The sequence below is a fragment of the Mustela nivalis genome (genome assembly GCF_964662115.1).
Source record: "Mustela nivalis genome assembly, chromosome: 17".
Lineage (NCBI taxonomy): Eukaryota > Metazoa > Chordata > Mammalia > Carnivora > Mustelidae > Mustela > Mustela nivalis.
The window spans coordinates 5,488,459-5,508,760 of NC_139036.1; the positions used below are offsets into that span (position 1 = coordinate 5,488,459).

General features: G+C 49.6%; 1 protein-coding gene across 2 annotated transcripts in view; it reads left to right on the top strand.

Moving 5' to 3' along the window:
- USP43 (ubiquitin specific peptidase 43) overlaps positions 1-20,302 on the top strand; it is a 50,239-nt gene that overhangs the window by 15,438 nt on the left and 14,499 nt on the right. The window contains exons 4-12 of one of the 2 annotated variants that reach the window (XM_082708205.1): positions 4,990-5,082; positions 6,341-6,476; positions 8,923-9,058; positions 10,218-10,353; positions 12,689-12,800; positions 16,382-16,485; positions 18,709-18,786; positions 19,353-19,479; positions 19,583-19,931. In XM_082708205.1, the coding sequence (XP_082564331.1) occupies positions 4,990-5,082; positions 6,341-6,476; positions 8,923-9,058; positions 10,218-10,353; positions 12,689-12,800; positions 16,382-16,485; positions 18,709-18,786; positions 19,353-19,479; positions 19,583-19,931 (1,271 nt within the window). The remainder of the gene's footprint in view (positions 1-4,989; positions 5,083-6,340; positions 6,477-8,922; positions 9,059-10,217; positions 10,354-12,688; positions 12,801-16,381; positions 16,486-18,708; positions 18,787-19,352; positions 19,480-19,582; positions 19,932-20,302) is intronic. The other variant, XM_082708206.1, reaches the window with a different exon arrangement.

Genomic DNA, 20,302 nt, shown 5'->3' on the forward strand with positions numbered 1-20,302 from the left:
TTCTAGAACCTGACTGTGGAGGTCAGGGCTTCCCCCTCTGGCAAGGCAATCATTGAGCCTTTGGCGAGACCTTTCCCATTCATTCCTGCAGTCGGAGAGCCCAGTTTGCCAAGTTCTTTTCAAGCTGAAGATTTCCCAGCAACATGGAGGATAATTACACTGCCTCTGAGTTCAGAAACATTCTCTTCAGGCTTTCATATATGTGACAGTTCAGAGCCTGAGATAAGGCAGTGTATTTCCAAGTTCAAAGATAAGATGGTATATTTCCAAGCACTGTGATGGTCTAGTAAAAGCCCTGACTGCAGGGAAGGGGGATTATGGAGAGAAACCCCCCTGGGCTTCTTGGAGGAGGTGTGCCTTTTGATGGGCTTCAGGGATGGCTAGGATTGAACAGGTGGGAGTGTCTCCAGCCTGCACCAAAGCTGTTCACACGTGAGAATGAGCACAGTAATCAGGATTTCAGGGAAGCCATCCATTACAGAGAGCCTCCCCTTGGTGACATGCTACCGTTGGTCACTGAGCATATTTGTTAATTAAAAATGCTTCTAAATGAGCCTAGGTGTTATTGTTGTACACTTAGTAAAGCCCATTTCCTTCCTGCAGTGGCGTGCACAGAGCGAGCCTCAGTGTTGGAGCGGCCGACCGTTGCTAGCCAGGAAAGCTCGGTGCTGGGCATCTGTCTTATCTGCAGGTGCCCGGCGTAGGGGCTGCTAGAAACAAAAATGAGACAGAAAAAAAGAGGAGGAGAAAGATCGTCTAGGAGGAGGGAAAAGGGAGTCCAAGACCAGGGTAGGTTAGACTGCAGTGCAGAGACACCAAGAATTGCCACCCGGTACTGCTCACTGGTGTCTTTGTACAGTGAGTTTGCTTATTTCTCGACTCACCCGTTCTCTCGGCCCCCTTGGCTCCCGTGCACACGTGCTCCCTCTCTTCCCTTCTTTCAAATATTCCAGCGTCTGCTCTTATGCTGGGTCCCCTGGGTAAGTGAGGAGCACCACTCTGCCCACAAGAGCAAGAGACACCAGCCAGGTACCCCTGGCGTGCTTGTCTCCATCTTTAATTCCAGATACACCCTCGATCTTTACCATTTCACCTACGATGGGCCACTTCCCTTCTCAGCGCCAGAAGGGAGCTGCGAACAGGGTGTGGCCCCCGTTCTCATGGAGCTCACGTTCTGCTGGAGCAGGTGTTCGGTAACACACCACACACGTCACAGCGGCTCGCGATGGTGATAACACATGGCTCGGAGTGTGGGGGAGGCAGCCAGCCTTAGATAAGGTGGCCTGGGAGGCTTCATTTTAAGAGGGGGGGACATTTGAGCTGAGAGCAGAGTGACGAGGTGTCAGCTATTCACGTATCTGGGGACCGGGTCATCCGGTTAGAGAAAACGGCCGAGGCCAAGGGCCTGGGGTTGGAATGACGTCGGCACAGCAGGGGACAGAAAGGGCAAGGTAGCTGCCGGGGAGGGAGGGGGCAGGAGGTATGGCTGGAGGGGTGGACAGGGGTCTGGTGGTGCAGGTGTGGGTTTTCGCCTCAAGGGCATGGGAAGCTGCTGCAGATTTTGAAGCCTGTTGTGGCATCATTTTCAATTTCGGAGATCATGCTAGTGGTTTTCCAAGGGTTTTAGGAGCTTTTCCAAGGGTTCCAAGGGTTTCAGCGCCGGGACCTGGGACAAAGACCAAATACATATTTCTTATTATAAGTCACAATACCGCATGGTCTCCGACTGCTGTGGGGGGAGCCGGGAGGGTTCCCGAGGAAGCGACAAGTGTCGTTTGGGTAGGTGCCTGTAGGATGATGAGTAAGAACCAAGGCGTTCAAGTTTCCAAAAAGGAACCAGTGACAGCTGAAAATTACCCACTTTGAGCGGAATCTTGGGGAGTACAAAAAAAAATCGAGTTAGGGATGTCTGTCTGAGTGAGGGCTTTTGAGCTGTGGGAAGTGATTTTCCGGGGAGGTGGGTGGGGCCAGCTCCGAGCCAAGCAGGTGCCTCCCAACGGGGGTGCTTTGGCTCTGGGTGCCAGAGCCTGGCTCTCCGCCACGGAGGGCTTGCCGGCGATGGAGAGTCGCTGTGGTATCATCCCTTCTTGATGAAATCAGAAGCTGGAGGATATATTGTGGGTTAATTCACAGATCCCTGTTCAGGAAGGTTCTCGCTCCCCTGCCCCCCGCTCCCCTTTTTAGGGTGTCGGGTTTTTGACTTTGCAGGAGGAGAGAAGGAGGAGTGGGATCGGGGTGCTGGACTGGGTTATGGACTAGAGGAGAAATAACTGGTTATTTCATATGGTTGCTACCACAACCTAAAAGCACCTGTGAGTTTAAAAAGCAAGGATTGGTGCTATGGTGGGGTTTGCCTATGAGAGGGCGTGTGTGTGTGTATGTGTGTGAGCGCACGCGTGCATCACCCGTGTGCTCCTTGCTTTGTCATTTGTGCCTTTTATCCACAGAGTGTCTGATCTCCCCATTACAGGCAGCAACCCCTGCTAGGTTTTCTCAGTGCAGGTCTTGGAGGGAGGGGTGACATCTGACCCGTGTGTTATCAGGGGCACAAGCGCTGGCAGAGACGTCCCCTGTCCAGGGAGCAGGTGGTGCTAGGTGCATCTAAGGGGTGGGAGGTGTGTCCGGCTGGCCGCGGAGAGAGGTCGGAGTGCTGACAGGTGTGTCACCAAGGCCCCGGGCTTGTGTCTGGGCGTCTGTACCCGGCAGGAAGACAAGCACGGTTCTAGGTCTCAGTAGCAGCTGGAAGGTTGGTTATTGCACCAGAAACAGTTTGACGAGAAGGACTCCCTGAGGGAGACGGGTGGGTAAGGTCCACAGGCAGCGGGGTGGGTTTCTGCCCCCTCCCCCATAACAAGCTTGGGGGACAATAGGACAGGACTGCGTCTGTCCAGCCAGGATAGCAAGGACAGAAGGACTCCTCGGGCCACATGTGAGGATGGCCAAAGCTTGGGAACGTCCGGAGTCTTCTCTGCGCCTCGTCTGTCTGTCCCACTCACTCTGTCCTCATGGCTCACCCCGGAAAGACAGGTGTATTTCACACCCTTTCTATAGCTTATTGATTATGAAGCCCATATGCTTTCTTCATTCTTTATGTGTAAAATTAGACCGTTCCATGTTTTTACCAGTTACACGTCCCTTGGTCCTTACAGAGGTTTGTGGCTCCGCATAAAAACAGACCTTAGCTCCATTTCATACAGTGCAACACTGCAGGAAAAATGCAGCCCAGCTTAGCATTAGTCCGCTCTAAAACACAGACAAGTCAGAAAAAATAGTCCTTTCTATTGGCTCGCTTAAGGACGCAAACAGGGATTTGGAAATTTCCCCAAAACAAAAATCTGTCTTCCAGGCCTGTGTTCTATCTAGGTACATTATGGGGGAAGGAAGAGAAGGATCAGGAGAAACAGGGTGGCAGAGGGGACCCCACAAGCGTCAGGTCCCCCCAGGCGCCTGGAGCTCGGTGTCTGATGCACTGTTTTTACCAAAAGATCACCGTGGTTCTCCCATTGGGAAATTTACCAGAAGCCGCAAGTTATTGGACATGAAACACTCAGGTCTAATACTCGGTTTTCTAAAGTCATGGATGGTTGGTAACTCATCCCCGGGTGGCTGAGTGGTTCTGCCCGGCTCGCTTAGGATCGCCTTTGTCAGCACCGGAGAACCTCAGGGTTTCATGCTCTTAAGTAAGGGAGTATTAAGTGTGAAAGTTCAAAGGATATAAGTCAACTGTGTCTTCCTGCTCTGAATCGGTCCATGCCCCATCTGTTTATACTAAGGACTGGAGGGGGACCGCGGTGAGCTTGCACTCCGGAACCTGAGCCTGGCTTTGCCACTTAAGAACTGTGTGGTCCTTGGGAGAGGTGCTTAACTTCTCTGTGCCTCGGTCTTCTTGTCTGCAAAACGGGGCTAATACTGGGGGTTATGGGCAGAAAGTGAGTTGATACAAGCACAGCGGTCAGAAGAATGCCCAGTTCTCAGCGAATGCCGTTTCCATATTAGCTGCTTTTCTCCAGCCTTGGCTGCTTCACTGGTACAGCGAGGATGGTGGACGCCCATCGGTGGTTCTGCCTCCTGGCTGAGCACAGGTATCGCCCGGGGAGGCTCCCCTCCCCCGCCCCTGCTTGGAACAGCCTCTATGGGAGGCCGGCTGAGATATCTGCATTTTTAGAGAAGCTCCCTCTGTGATTCTGGAGCCCAGTGAGGCTGAGAACCAGGAGAAGGCATGGGCCTAACATCCCTTCCGGCGTGCAGGGTCAGCTTGCTGATTCTGCCTCGAGGGGTTTTCGCTCGCCTTCCACTGCCACGCGGGAATCAACCTTTTTTAAAAAATTGAGGTCAAAGTCACCTGACGTAAATTAGCCATTTTATTATTTATTATTATTATTTTTAAAGATTTTATTTATTTATTTGAAAGAAAGAGAGCATGAGAGGAGAGAGGTCAGTGGGGGAAGCAGACTCCCTGCCGAGCGGGGAGCCCGATGTGGGACTCGATCCCGGGACTCCAGGATTGTGACCTGAACCAAAGGCAGTCGCTTAGCCAACTGAGCCACCCAGGCGCCCCAAGTTAGCCATTGTAAAGCATAGAGTTTTATGGCACGGACATTACATTATTGTGCAACCAGCACCTCTGTCTAGTTCCTGACCGTTTTGATCACTGCAAGAGAAAACCCAGTACCCGTTAAGCCCTGCCTTCTGCTCCCCTGCCGGCAGCCACCGATCTGCTCTCTGTCTCTGTGGCTCTACTGCTTCTGGATTTATCTGGTTACCCTGATGGGAATTTGGGTTGTGTCCGCCCTTTGATTCTCGTGACTAGCGCTACTCCGAAATCTGTGGGCAAGCGTTTGTAGAAATCCCTGTTTTCAACTCTTTTGGGGTATGTATCTGGGAGGGGGATGGCTGGATCACACAGCAATTTTATACTTAACTGTTTGAGGCTCTGCCGAACTGAGTGGGTGCTGTTCACCGTGAAACTCTTATCTTTTGCCCTCACAGATCTTCCTTGACCTGTCCCCACTGCTTGAAACAGAGCAACACCTTCGACCCCTTCCTGTGTGTGTCACTGCCCATCCCCCTACGCCAGACGAGGTACGTGGTCATCACAAGCGGCGAACTTGACTCCCGCCCTTCGTCCTCCCTGGGTACCTTCTGGCCTGGCACCTGCCGTTCTGTCTCTCGCGCATCTCAGCCAGCACATCTGCAGAAACCAGCCTTAGAAAGCTGGCGATGTCCGGTGGCCCAGTGTGACCAAGTGAAAGGTTACTGTGTCCCTTCCTGAGCCCCCAAAAGAATGATCTGCAGCTTGTCTGTCACGCCATGGCCTGGCTTCCATCTCTGGGTCTCTTAGAAGCAGGCATGGGCCAGTCAGGGCCTCTGGGCAGAACCAGGGGCAAATCTGCAAAAAAAAAAATCTGTTGCCACCTGCTTTTCCTGGCTTTGTTTCCACATCCTTTTTGCCTTTCGTGAAGGTGCAGGGAAAAGGTTTCTTTAAGGAGCAAATAAAAAAGGGAAGGGGGTGTGGAAGGGGAGGAGAAAAACAGAAAAGAGGAGTGTAGTCAGGTCTGGTAAGAGGCATGGTGGGCTCGGCTTTATAAGCGTAAGAGGCACTCAGGGCAGGCATTCCAGAAGCCTGGGTCTTAAGGCCGTTAAGGCATCTGGCCATTGTCAGTGTCATGGAAGTTTGCTGAGTCCCGCGCTGGTGTTGAGATGGCGGCATTTCTAAGATTCTTGGCCTCGTGCAGCACAGGACAGGGGTTGGGACCACTGACTCGGGGGCTAGACTGCCCGGGGTTCCAGCCCCAGCTGTGGCTGTGAGCTGTGTGGACTGACCAGTGTTGCAGGAAGGAGAGGAGAAGCAGGAGCTGGAGGAGGGAGCCCCTGTGTGCTGGTGGGGACAATACCACATAGAACTAGAGATTCCAGAAAGTATGTGTGGGGGGGTGGGGGGAGAAGGGACAGACTGAGTCCTGTTACCAAGGGGAATTTCAATAAGGAGGACATCATCAGTAGTGTCGAGCCATAGTGGAAGCCTGACCCTTTTACATCTTAAATTTCCAAGTTCGTTTTTGCGCACCGTGATGTATTTAACAAACAGAACCTTGAGATCACAGGTCTGTACTGTGATTCTTAAATCAGGTACCTTTTATTTCTAACTATGGAAACGATACTGAGCAGAGACCCTTTGGCGATTTGACTCTCTGGTGCCACCTGGTGACAGTATACCTAAAGTACAGTGACCCAACCAGGGAGTGGAGACCAGCCCTACTGTTGGACTTGACCCCAACGCCAATGGCGTTGGCAGTTCATGGCTGTCCTTTAAGGATGTGGACGCCTTCCTATTTTCCAGATTCTTGAGCGTCACCTTGGTCTTCCCCTCTAAGAGCCAGCGGTTCCTGCGTGTTGGCCTGGCCGTGCCCATCCTCAGCACAGTGGCGGCCCTGAGGAAGATGGTTGCAGAGGAAGGCGGTGTCCCTGCGGATGAGGTGTGATGGAATGGCACGGGGGCCTGGTCACCAAATGACGGAACGCTAACTGGGCCAGCTGTCTAGGGCTGTTTAGACTAATTTCTGGTTCCTGGGTGACTCCTCCTGACTCATGAGTTTCTGTTTGATTGGTCACCCCTGGTGCCTTGATGACTGAGCCCTGACCTCTCCCTGCATTTACACGGAATCAGCAGAAAAGGATGAAGACTGGGATGATGGTCACAATCCTAGTGATCCCCACGACGCTGCGCACTCAGTAGTGCTTCCCAAGTGCTGGGCGCCATTTTGGGACCTTGGTATTTGTAGCCATTTCAATCCTCATGACCACCTTGTACAGTTGACACAATTATCCTCCTTTGATCAGTGAGCGAGAGAGGAGGCACTGAGAGGTTGAGGGACCCTCCCAGGGTCACAGAGCTGGTCAGCGCTGACCAGGATTTGATGGAGATGGTGTGATTTCAGAACCTGAACTATGTATTTTCGCCCTGAGACTATAAACCAGGATACTGAAGGGCCCGGAAATGAAACATGAGGGGCTCCTGAGTACTTTTTTTTAAAGGAGTCTTGGTAAAGAAGTTGCATTTACTGTGACTTTGAGGGCAGAACTCATAACAGGGGCCCCCACACAAGGGCAGAGTGGAGGTGACGGTGGTCAGCAGCCATGTGGCGTAATGGGAAGGGTTTGGAATAGGGCTCTTCTGTTTTCTGACCTTGGATGAAGTAAGCAACTGCTCCCCTGTGTCTTTAACTAGAAAATGCAGTTTTACACTTCCTTGACGACCTCATGGCATTTTGAGCAAATTAAAAAAAAATTTTTTTTGTAGCCTTCAAAACACATACAATAAAGAGCACACACCTTAAGGTTATAGTTTGTTGAATTTGTGCGTGTGTGTCCATCCACGTAACCACCGTGATTACTCACTCTGCAGGCTCCTTCCTGCCCCCAACCCAGTCAGTGCCTCTGATCTTGTCACTGTGTTTAGGAGGATGCAAGTAGGGGGAAAAGTGTGTCGCTTTCTCAGTGAACTCAAAGTGCTTACAGGGATATATTGAGGGAGAGAGAGAGAGAGAAGAGGATGGGGTGAGAGTCTTGGGGAAGAAATGGCAGTTTAAAAAATTACCAAAAGGAGGATGGGGCATTGAGTTTGAATAATTACAAGAGTCAGTGAATTGTCAAGAATTTGCGAAGTGTGATGTGTTTGTGCAGGGAAGTAGGACTCACTTAGGGGTTCCTAAGTGCACATGTGGGCATTTTGATCGTAACTTACAATCTGTTTTGGTGTTTTAATTGGCAGGGTTATTCCTCTTCCATTATCTATGGTCTTGAATATATTTGGATTTATTTATATCCTCTTTATTTTATACTTTCTTTGTTTCTGCTTTTTCTTTGTTTCCTTTCCCTCTCCTTCACTGCTGCTTTTCTGTTGAGCAATTTTTATTTCATCTCTTCTGGTTTGGGGACATATAGAATCTATTTTTATGGTCATTTAGTGGTTATCCTGAAAATGCCAACATGCAGAATTAGCAAAGTCATACGTTAATTTTCGGAAACAACGCAAGGATCTTGATGTACCCAAATCTCCCTTCCACCTTTTTGAGTATTATTGTGGATGGATATTATTTCCCAGTATTTTAATCCCTCCTGCCCTTTCTGCCTGGTTGTAGTACTAGTACGGATTATTATAGATTTATATAGTTAGTGTGTGTTTACTTTTACCAATGTTTACCATTTTCTTTGGCTCATCATTTCTTCTTACAACTCAAGTGTTTTTGTTTTGTTTTTGTTTTTGGATTCAGTTTTTTTTTTTAACCCTGAAATGTATCTCTTACAAGAGAATTTCCCAGAGAATTTCCTTGAGTGGCTTAGGTGTTTTGAGATGTTGATCCCTTTAGCCCTCGAGGTGACAGGACCCTTAAGATGGTCACCTGTCTTCTCTGCTATAAGAGCAGCTTCTCCTGCTTACCTCAGCATTCCATAAAAATATGTTCCGCATATGCCATGATGTGGAAAAAGTTGGCAGAACTATTTAGGAGTTCTTTCGGTAGAAATCTGTGAATGGTAAACACTTTAAACTTATAATTTGAAGAGATCTTTATTTTATTTTTACTGCTTGCAGGATAGTTTAGCTGGGTATCCAGAGAGCTTTATTTTTGTTTTATTGGTTGCATGATAGTTTAGCTGGGTATACATTTGAGATTTAACACCCCTGCCCCCCCCATTGTCTTCCCGCATCCCTTCCCAAAGCAGTCTGAGATTCTGTTGTTGCCATTGAGATAGTCTGTGGTCAGTCTTATTGTCATACCTCCACTGTTTTATTACGACTAATAAGTAGTGTTTCTCACTTTGAAGGGAAGAAAGGGTAAAAGAGACTCTCAGTCAGTTTTAGATTTCTTGCTTAAGTTCCCTTTGAGAAATCAAGAAGGAAAATGATCCTCCTCGTTCCAGGTGATCTTGGTTGAACTGTGTCCCAGTGGATTCCAGCGGTCTTTCTTTGATGAAGAGGACCTGAATACCATTTCAGAGGGAGACAATGTGTACGCCTTCCACGCACCCCCACCATCTGGCCAGGAGTTGCTTTCAGGTACGGTGGTGCCTCACATAATTTTATTTGGATAGTATGAGTTACACGTTTGAGAGTTACATGCCTGTGTGCCGAGGCGTAAGACGTTTCATTTTGGTACTTGGACCTGCCAGGCTTAGTTTCTCTGATGTTTGCTGTATAGATGGTTGATGATTTAAAAATTATTCAATCAGTCAGGAGTTCTCAAAACCTTGGTGAATATCAGAATCATGTTGGAAGCTTGTTAAGGCAGAGTCCTGGGTCTGACACACTGAGTTTCTGGTTCAGTAGGTCTGGGGTGGGACCTGAGAATTTGCACATGTAACAAGTTCCCAGGGGATGCTATTGCTGGTCCTGAGGCCACGCTTTGAGAATAAGAACCACTATTCAGGGTGATCTTTGTCTTCAGGACTCTTGTAGTTCAAGGTCTGTGCTTGAAGTCCAATGTTTACAAATTGAAACAGCAGATGGCCAAAAAGTTTATGAAATGACTTTTGGTAACATCCCACTTCCTGAAGTTTGGACTGACAGTCTTCGATTGCAGTTCATATACCTTCTGGACTAATTCGCCGGTCAAGAAGGCCCGTATTTGGAGGACCCTCCACCAGTGTTGCCTTATAGCCCACAAGAATCCTGTACCTGGGTCTGTGTCTTCAGCCAGCCTTGGTGTGGGCTGTGGGAACCAGGTGTCTGTGCTTGCTCTGAGTCACCAGAGAACCCCCTGGGCCTGGAATCTGCAGCAGGACCTTCCCTGGCTCCAGTTATGTGATAGCTCAATGAAAAGACCCTCATTTCAAGTTCAATCAAAGGTCACACACCTGTGCTTGAAAAGTCTGATTTTCAGAACAACTGGAAATTGAGGAGAGTCTAATTCTGTCACATCCTCAAGGATAAATGTTCTGACCTTCTCTCTGTACTTCTGTGGGCTGAGGAAGCCGGAGCCCACTTGTGGCTCTCTGATTGAGGCATAAAAGCAACCCAGATCATTTTGGAGTATTTCTCGGATCGACTTTGAGAAGCCTTAATTAACATCCCTGCCCACGTTTTACTATTACCGGCTGAACGCAATGGCAGATTCACTACCTCGTGTATAATCGCCGTGTACCAGGTACCAGAAGGCACAAGTGCCGCACGTAGCTTAATATCTTTTAAGTCTATGAACATAATTCTCTCTCTCTAGCTCATCCGTCTGGTCTCGCGGTCTCCCCACGCTTGGCAGCCCGAGATGGTCTGCGGTCCTCCCTGCCCATCCATAGCGAGAACAAGGTGCTAGTCCTCTTCTGTAACTTGGTGGGGTCAGGCCAGCAGGCCAGCAGGTATGTAGAACCTGATCGTCTTCTCACATGATGTCTGGGCTGTGCAGACACGTGCTTGGGAGCCCGTCTAGAATAATTCTAATCTGATAAAATCAAACATCTGTTCTCAAGATTAATGCAGGAGGAGTAGGGGACTTTCTAATCAATAGATGGCAGACGTCACCCTTCACCATTAAGCATCAGAGACTTTGCTGTTAATTTCTGGAATAATTATGGCTCCCACTGCTATCATTTTGTATGATATTGTGAGGCCTGGGTGGTGCAGTAAGACGAGAGAAAAAAACTGGCTGTAAGAAGAGAGAGAAAATGACCACTGTCTTCAGATTATATCGTGGCCTGTCCAGAGAGCCAAGAACTGGGAAGTGATCAAAGTAGTGAAAAGGTCCAGGTGTGGTTACGTAACAGACAAGACCAGGTCGCTTTCATTGCTAGCTCAGATAAGACGCTTGAAAGCTCTAACTCCGATCAAAGATGTCTGTACTGATAAAATGTTTGTAAAATTCATCTTGAATAATAAACTCATAAGGACATTGATAAAATACTGGGCGAAGGAGAGAGGAGGAAGGGAGAGAGGTTGCTTTATTAAACCAGAATAATGTTTCGATTATTAGAAAAATTAATGATGTAGGCTATATACATAAGAAAAAAATTTGAAGCCAAAAAAAATTGTAGTATAGTTGGAAGAATATATACTTAAATCAATGGAATGTAATAGGCTGAAGTACATTTAGGTATTATGTGATAAAAATGGTACATTTCACATTACTAAAGAGTAAATGAATTATGTAGTATATAAGGTGGGCAAATTGATTTTTTTTTATATAATCAATTTTTTACTTCTGCCATACGTTCACATGATTAAATTCTAGATTGATTAAAAGGAAACCGTTAAATGACTTACAGATAATGTAGGGAAGTATTTATGTCTTTTGGGCTGAGAGGACTGTTTTTTTTTTTTTAAAGATTTTATTTATTTATTGGACAGACAGAGGTCACAAGTAGGCAGAGAGGCAGGCAGAGAGAGAGGGGGAAGCAGGCTCCCTGCTGAGCAGAGAGCCTGATGCGGGGCTCGATCCCAGGATCCTGAGATCATGACCTGAGTGGAAAGCAGAGGCTTTAACCCACTGAGCCACCCAGACGCCCCTGAGAGGACTATTTTAATGCCTAAGGCAGGCAGGAGCTGTAAAGGAAAAGGCTAACGTTTTAGACACTGAATATTTTAAGAACAAACGAGAAAATGTATTTATGTCACGTGACAGGCAGAGGGCGCACAATCCATGGTATAAAAACTCCGCTTGGAAATCAGGGAGAGAGATACTCTTAGTAAAACGAAGCACGGAGATTCATGCCAACTCACGAAAGAAACACAAGCATAGGGCTAAAATATCCAGCTTTGTGCGTAGCAGAAGAAATTCTCACGGTAACAGCAAGAGGCTGGTCACCTTTCGGATCACAGTGAGAGAGTTTTGAAACGTGATAAGGCTCCTTCTGGGCAAGTGTTAAGAGAAAGGGGCACCTGCCTCACTGGTATGTGGGTGTGGTTTTTCTAGGGCATGGTCAGCTTTGAGCTTGAATTTCCACTCCTGGAAATGTATCCCAAAGAAACGAGCTGTCGTGTGCACCCAAAGGTGTATGTGCAGGAACGCAGGGCTTCCACCATTAGCGGGCACTGCTACAATGAAAAGATGGGCACTGATGTGAACGCCTGTCCGTAGAGGATGAGGGGAGTAAACCCTCCACAGGCAGCACAGTCCCTTTTCTGCTCCAGACCCTAACAGCTTGGGTTTGTGCTGACTTTGCCAAGTTTATTCAACATTCTTAGCCTATCGGGTCTTCGTACAACCTTGCGTGGTGCAGCCACAGGACATTCTGGTGGGTGATTTCTCTCGGCAGTGCCCGTGGCTTAGCCAGGACTGTGGCCATAACCATATCTGGTGATCTGGGTGCTCTGGGCTCACTGTGAACGCTTGGGTCCTGGTGCACAAAACCTGGTGCCCAAAACTATCAGGATGTCTGCTGGACCGGCTTGCCTCTGGATTAATCTCTCCCTGCCTCGCTTCCCTCTGGCTCTGGTGTCCTCTGACCCTGTTGTGGGGGAGAGAGTCTCCCAGCTGGCCGATCGTTGGCAGCCATCCATTTCCACCGCCACGTCTCTCTTTGGCTTTGTATTTCTGGACCTTTCTGTATGCCGCGGCGTGTCCTGCTGCAGCGAGGTTCTCTGATGGGCAGCCTCGAACCATGCTTGTGCTCAGCTCGTACTCAGTGGAGAAGTGTCTCTGTTGAGCCGTGTTGGTCTTTCCTTCGCTGAGCTAACCTGATCCCTTCACTTGTTCAGGTTCGGGCCACCTTTCCTGCTGAGGGAAGACAGAGCCATTTCCTGGCTCCAGCTGCAGCAGTGCATTCTCAGTAAGGTCCGCTGTGTCATGAAGAGTGAGGCCCCGATCCAGGTCAGTGTGCATCGTGGGGGATGGAGAAGGGGTAGGGATCTAGGAGGAGCTCAGGCTAGACGGGCATTTGCTTTTAAAGAGGGTGTTTACACTGCTGGATAAAACAGCTTTGATCTTGGGCAAGGAGGTGACCATCCCATGGCCTGTGCTTTTACTCTTCGCACCATCACAATGCCTTTCATGGGCAGAGCCCTTTTCTCGTTAAATCTTTAAAAACACCACTGGGATAGCATTGACATAGTTCTTCTCCATTTTCTACATTTATGGCTTACCTGTGGTTTTTCCTGGAGCATAGTGAATTACAGTAAACTGTAACTACACGTTTGCATCCAGAATTTCAGGGGACTTGAGGCCTCACCTCTGTGGAAAATGAAAATGGGTGTTTATGTCTAAATGAGAACATCTAGATATTAAACTAATTTTGTCCAGTGTTTGGTTTTTTCCTTTTTTTTTTTTTTTTTAAAGATTAAAAACTCAAGGCAAAACACCTTTTATTGCCTTACTCCTTTATTTATTCCCAGGTAGGTAGTTAACAGGTAAACCCAACACACACTAAAACCATTCCCTTTGGCCCCCAGGGTATCAGAAACCATTCCTGTGGTTCAGAAGATGTTGACATTTTGTGGGGGGACAGGTCAGGAGCCTCAGAATTTTGCTTCTCTACGTGAGAACTTCTCAGAGGTGATTTCTTCATAATTCATGCTCCTTCCTGCTGGGGGAAGACCATACATTTGATTCAGGAGGTACTTGAAATAACATTTTGTCAAAGACTTTCTCTATGTTTGTACCAGCCTGTATCTCTGAAGGATTTTTTTGCCGTGGTGCCCAAATTAGAGCCTCTCACTTCCCTCTAAATAGGTCAGAATATCTTCTAATAATAGCTCCAGGCCTCTGCCAGCCTTGTCCTCCTGATCTTTGCAAGTGGATGAAACCACTGTTAGGTGAACTTGACCGTCCCTGTCGTCCACCTTGTCACACATGTACATCTGCCTCTGCACCTCTCTGGGGTTTGCAGAAACCCATCAGGCAATCTGTGGGGCCAGGAGAATAACAGAGGCCACCTCCCACGCAGTATGGGTGCCTTTCTGCAGACTCTTTGGTCACTGTGGGGGTGGGCCTGATTTTCTGTGGGAGAAGGGTGTTCTAAACGGTGGTGGGGTTCCTAGGATAGCCCACGCACCTCACCCATAAGGCTTTCATTCCTTAGAAGATCCTGGCTAGGTGTGGTCATCATTGAATGCATTCAGAATTCTCAACCTGGAGCTCGAGAGAGGAAAAGGAGTGAAGGTTCTAAAATGAATTTTCCTAGCTGGGGATGGAAGACAGGAGAACGTCTTCCAAAAATGACCAGTTTGCTGGACACATTGAATTTGTTTTGAATCCTGAAAAGCAGGGGTTTATCACTGTCAAGACATTTTCTGTGGTCACTCTGTAAACTTGCTTTGTGTGCAGACAGGGGAAGGTGTCTCCATGAGGTTTCGTGCCTTGATTGTGTGGGTCATGTTGCTCTCCAAACAGCAAGGCTCAATTAGGAAAAAGAGCACCCCCACTCCCATGGCCAAACCTCACCATACCTAGATTTAAGAAACAGTCTCCTTAGGGAAGTACACCCTTCCCGGGCCACCCATGGATCAAAGCCTCTGGAGACAGCTTGCTTCCTGCGATTGCCTTTGCCTTTGTTAAGGCTGTAGGTCAACTGGAATGAGGTTATGGTCCAGGCGGGCATGGACCTTACCAGTGTGCCCTTGCTCCTCGCACACAGGAGCTGCCGGGAGGAGGAGGTCAAGGCTGTCTGGGGGTGTGTTAGGTCATGCCCACACACTGTCGCTCTTTCCTGGAATTCCAGTACCCTCTCTCTCACCTCCTCCCCTGTCTGAATTCAACCTATAGCTCACCCGTGCTTTGTAAGTACTGATGTGTCTGCCTTTGATCACTGTCAGAATTTGGAAGGAAATTCCATTGTTTTTCTGATTAAAGCTAAGCTCATCAGTGACCATTTTAAGAATATATTTGCGAGGCACCTGGGTGGCATAGCAGGCTAAGCGTCCAACTCTTGGTTTTGGCTGAGGTCTGTGATCTCAGGGTTGTGAGATCGAGCCCCACGTGGGAGTCTATTTGGGATTTTCTTCTGTCCCTCCCCGCCATGCACTTGCACGCTTTCTCTCTCAAATAAATAAATAAATCTTTAAAAAAAAAAAAAAGGACTGTATTTACTTAAAGATTCCAAAGATTCCATCGATTATTTTTAATGGTGGTAAAATATACATGACATTGATTTTAGCCATTGGTAAGTGTGCGTTAGTTACAGTCACGATGTTGTAAAACTATCACTGTATCTTTACCCCAAATTTTCAGCATTCCTACCAAAACTCTGTGCCCATTTAACAACTCCCTATCCCCTAGCCCTTAGCCTCTGGTCACCCCATCCCACTTTCTGTCCCTAGGAGCCCGGTCTTGGTATCTCATGAAGCAGAATCATATGGTGATTTTATATAGCCTTTTTAAGGCTATATAATATCAATTGTGTGTGTAGACCCTGTTGTGTTTATCCATCTGTCAATGGACACGTGGGTTGTTTCCACGTTTTGACTCGTGTCAGTAATGCCACTTAAGGCTCCCTTCAACTTCAAAAACGTTAAAATATTTTAAAAAACATGCATCTTTGAAAACGTAGGCAGTATTTCTTTATGTGGCTTATTTTGAAGTATATAAATACTACTTAAGCATTTGGGGTGTAAAATAGACACTGGCTTGCTTTTAGATCCTTGCCTTGTTTTGGCCATTGGGTGATGATGATAATCCTCTTTAAGTCAGGTAAAGGATCGTTACTGAACGGAGTGGTTTTTTTCCATTGACTGTGCCAGCATCTCCAATTAAACATCAGGATTTAAAAACACTGTTCCTCGTTTGGGAAAATTTAATATGTTAAACAGTGTTAGATTGCTATGTTACAAGATCGCTATGTTATAAGTGTTACAAGGTACAGTGCGTACCTTTTTTTTTTTTAGAGGGGGAGGGGCCGAGGGAGGAAGAGAGAGAGAATCTCAAGCAGGCTCCACGCTGAATGCAAAACCCAAAGCAGGGCTCGATCCCATGATGCTGAGATCACAACCTGAGCCGAAATCAAGAGTCAGACGCTTAACCGACTGAGACACCCAGGCACCCCTATGGTGCACAGCTTTTAAAAAAATTATAATAAAAATTTTAAAAAGGACCTTTATATCTGCAGGTTTTGAATACTAATTTTTTAAAAGATTTTATTAATTTATTTGACAAAGAGACACAGCAAGAGAGGGAACACAAGCAAGGGGGAATGGGAGAGGGAAAGCAGGCTTCCTGCCGAGCAGGGAACCCTATGAGGGGCTCGATCCTAGGACGCTGGGATCATGATATGAGCTGAAGGCAGATGCTTCATGACTGAGCCCCCCAGGTGCCCCACTGAATACTAATTTTTAAGGGAATACTCAAAATAGGCTATCAACAAAAAGGGTGACGGTCTTTGGGTAATTTATTTTGCCCTTGAGCGTCTCAGTGCAGTCTGCGCGATGCTGACTTATTTGCTCTGTTTGATGTCTCCTCAGAACCCGGGATCTCTGTTCTCCGTCCGGGTTGTGGGGCTTTCTCTGGGCTGCGGCTACTTATCCCCACAGGACAGCCATCCCCTCTGCCACTGGGCAGTGGACAGGTAAGAGGGGGTAAAACAACCGGTGTCCTTGTATTTGACCGGGGTCCTTGAAGATGAGGGGACACTGAGGTTCTCAGAGATCAGTTAACCTGCTCATACTTTTTTTTTTTTTAAGATTTTTATTCATTTATTAGAGCACAAGCAGAGGGATGGGTCAGAAGGAGAGGGGGAAGCAAGCTCCCCACTGAGCAGGGGGTCCCATGTGGGACTCAATCCCAGGACCCCGAGATCATGACCTGAGCGGAAGGCAGACGCTTAACCCACAGAGCCTCCTGGGCATCCCTAACTTGCTCCGACTTACGTAGCTAATGGCCCAGCCTGAATGTGAACCCATTTCAGTCTGGTAGAGAGACCCAAATTCCTTCCATGAGCTCATGTTGCCGAATTCAACCAGAATGTACCATCTGGGGTTGGGGAGAATTCTGCCACGGAGTCTTGGGCTCAAGCTGTAGAACACTATGTCTGTGATTGAGGGGTAATGCCAGTGCCCCCCACGCCCCCACCCCCCCCACCCCCCACTGCCACGGCTTTCCACCTGTCTCGGCTCTGTCAGGCTATGCACATAGGCTGCAGAGTACCTGGGGCCGGTTTTTCTCTGTAAACTGTCGAGTACTTCTGGTCATTTTCCCCACTGACACAAAGCTGCCAGTAAACATCTCTGACTTTCTGTCTGGGCCAGCTGAAGCTGAGTGAACCCTTAATACAGGCATGATACTCTGATTTATCATAAGAAATATGTCTTTGTTCTTGTCGTGGAGAGCTCGTAAGACCCTTGGAATGCTTTCTGCGATCAGTGATAAAGGTGTCTTATTCTCGCTCACATGCCCCTTTTGACCACACCCAAGTTTACACTAATGATGAGATCATTTTTGGAAAGAACCCGAGGATGGGGCCAGGTTGCCAGGGGAACCAACTCTGTGATTGAAGGTTGGAACTCTCCTTCCCACCCAGAGGCCTCGGGAGGGGGAGGGGCTGGAGACCGAATTCACTTCTAGCAGCCAATGATTAATCAAGTGTGCTGACGTGAGGAAGCCTCCCTAAACACCCAGAAGGGCTGGTTTGGGGAGCTGCCAGGTGGGTGAGCACACAGTGGTGGCCCAGAAAGGGCATCGAAACCCTGCAGCCCTCCCACACACGTCACCCTCTGCCTGTCTTCATCAGCTGTACTGTCCTGGGTTACAGCCTTCCATAATGAGCCGGTGATCTAGTAAGTGAAATGTTCCTCTGAGGTCTGTGACCTGCTCTGGCAAATTTATCAAACCCGAGGAGGGGGCCCTGGAGACTCCCAGCTGCGGCCAACACGTCAGAATGCCCAGATGACAACCCCGACTTGCAGGTGGCGTCTACACTGGGAGGGGGCAGTCCTGCTGTAGGACGGAGCCCTTCACCTGTGGGGTCTGATGCTGACTTTGAGTAGATGATGCTGGAATTGAGTTGGTTGCTTGATGGTGTTGACGGAAGCCGCACATTGGAACGGGTGTCAGAATCCAAATGGGAGTCAGGATCCTAGTGAGGAAGGACCCCTCCCTTTGTAAAAACCAGGAACCCTCAGGGTAGGGCGTAAGCCCAAAGGTTCTGTGCCATGTCTGCTGTCCACACCCTCTTTGCTCAGGACCCGCTTTATGGAGTTAGGGAAGCTGGAGAAGTGTTGGCTCATCCTGCTTGGATCTGATGGGAGAAGGGAGCACAGGGGTTTGTGGGGGCTCTGAGAGAGGGCCCCCCCTTGCAGCATTCTGGCTTCAAAGTAAATTCCACAGACTGATGCCTCCCTGTCCGCTGATTGTCCCCGGCCCATGACAGAACTGGAGAGGAAACACTTAGGTGGGTTAAGGCAATAGGTCAGGGCCATTGAAAATAATGACGAATGTATAATCATTTTGCATTCTCTATGATAATTTTTTCAATTGAACTTTTATTTTGTCCCCCCATTATTTTTGTTGTATTCTATCGAAGCATCCGCCTGTAACGGTTTAGAAACAGACCAACAAACGGGTCTTTGGCCACAGGAAGTTTGAGAAGCCGCGGAAGGTGGGCCACGCTTAAGGAAGAAGGCCTTCCCCAGGCCAAGGCCCTTGTGGTCACGTGTGTGTGTGCCCTGGTCCCGGTTCACACTCCGATTGATCACTTGAGTTTGGGACATCCGTCCTGGGCTTGGGACATCCCCCCATAGCTGGGGAAGGAAGCCCGGAGCTTTCTGACTGGCTCCGTGTTCTCTCCTCTCAGGGCTCTGCACCTCAGGAGGCCAGGAGGCCCTCCCCATGTCAAGCTGGCCGTGGAGTGGGACAGCTGTACCAAGGAGCGGTGAGTGCAAGAATGGGGCGCCCATGGGGGGGGTGGGGGGGCGGACAAATCACAGGCCCTGCGGCCACAGATAAATCTGGCCGTGCCCCACTCCCTTGACTAGCCCGTAGGCATTGACGCCCTGTGGTCCCAGCTTCTGGGAGACCCTCATGACCAGCATCTGTAGTGAAACACCGCTAGTGGCCGCGGTCATGACCATGCTGGGCGGTGTGAGGAGCAGCAGTGGTGACAGCAGCGAACACGTGTTTGATGTCGGCCCCGCCGTAATGCACGGTTCCCAGATGCGGGAACCGAGACACAGAGCGGGGATGCGGTTGCTCAGTGTCCCACAGCTCAGGGTGGGATTCGAACCCAGGCCGCCGGGTGCAAGTCTGCGCGCTCAGGCCCTCTCAGCCTGGCCGTGCCTGTCACCCCCCCGAGTACATGTGGCCGTATTCTGGAAAAAGCACACGGGTCAGCCCAGCAGGTGTTCATGACTATCCTCCTGCGGGGTCCCTCCAGGAGATGGGGGGGGTGGAGAGCGCGAGGGGCCTCCCCCTGATGCCGGTGGTCCCCACTGCTTGCAGCCTGTTCGGGAGCCTCCAGGAGGAGCGGGTCCAGGATGCGGACAGCGTGTGGCGGCAGCAGCAGGCCCACCAGCAGCACAGCTGCACCCTGGACGAGTGTTTCCAGTTCTACACCAAGGAGGAGCAGGTGGCGCGGCTGGGACTGTGGGTGGGCCATGGCGCCGCGGGCGGGAAGGGGACACTCACGGACTGGAAGGGGGCACTCACGGTCCCCGTGGCTTCCTTTCCAGCTGGCCCAGGACGACGCGTGGAAGTGCCCGCACTGCCAGGCGCTGCAGCAGGGCATGGTGAAGCTGAGCCTGTGGACCCTGCCCGACATCCTCATCATCCACCTCAAGAGGTTCTGTCAAGTGGGCGAGAGGAGGAACAAGCTGTCCACGCTGGTCCAGTTTCCGCTATCCGGCCTCAACATGGCTCCGCACGTGGCGCAGAGAGGCACCGGCCCCCCGCCGGGGACGGGCTCCTGGCCCCCCTGGAAGCAGCCGGCCGGCCTGCCCGCCGGCTACCCGCTGGACTTCCTGTACGACCTGTACGCCGTCTGCAACCACCACGGCAGTCTGCAAGGTGGGCATTACACAGGTGAGCCTTGCCTCTTGGCTCGTGGCCGCCGTGGTCACGCGTCCTGACCGGGGCCGAGCTTGCAGCTGCCCCCGGGAAGAGGTCTCCCAGAATGCCGAGCTCCCGTGGGTCCTGGGCCCACACGGACCCCTTGTCACATGCCAGGCACCTGTCACAGAACGGGGTGTTGGGGGGTTAAGGTGTGGGGATTGGGGATACACACGCAAGTTCCCCTTCAATGCAGGCTCTTTGAGTGGCACTGGAGCTTCCATGATGAGTGACAGGAGTGCTGCCCTCATGGCACTGCAGTCTAACTGCAGACCCAGTGAAAAGACGCTTGTCGCTTTGGCTCTTTGCCTGCCTGGCATTACAGAAGGTGTTTGACTGACCGT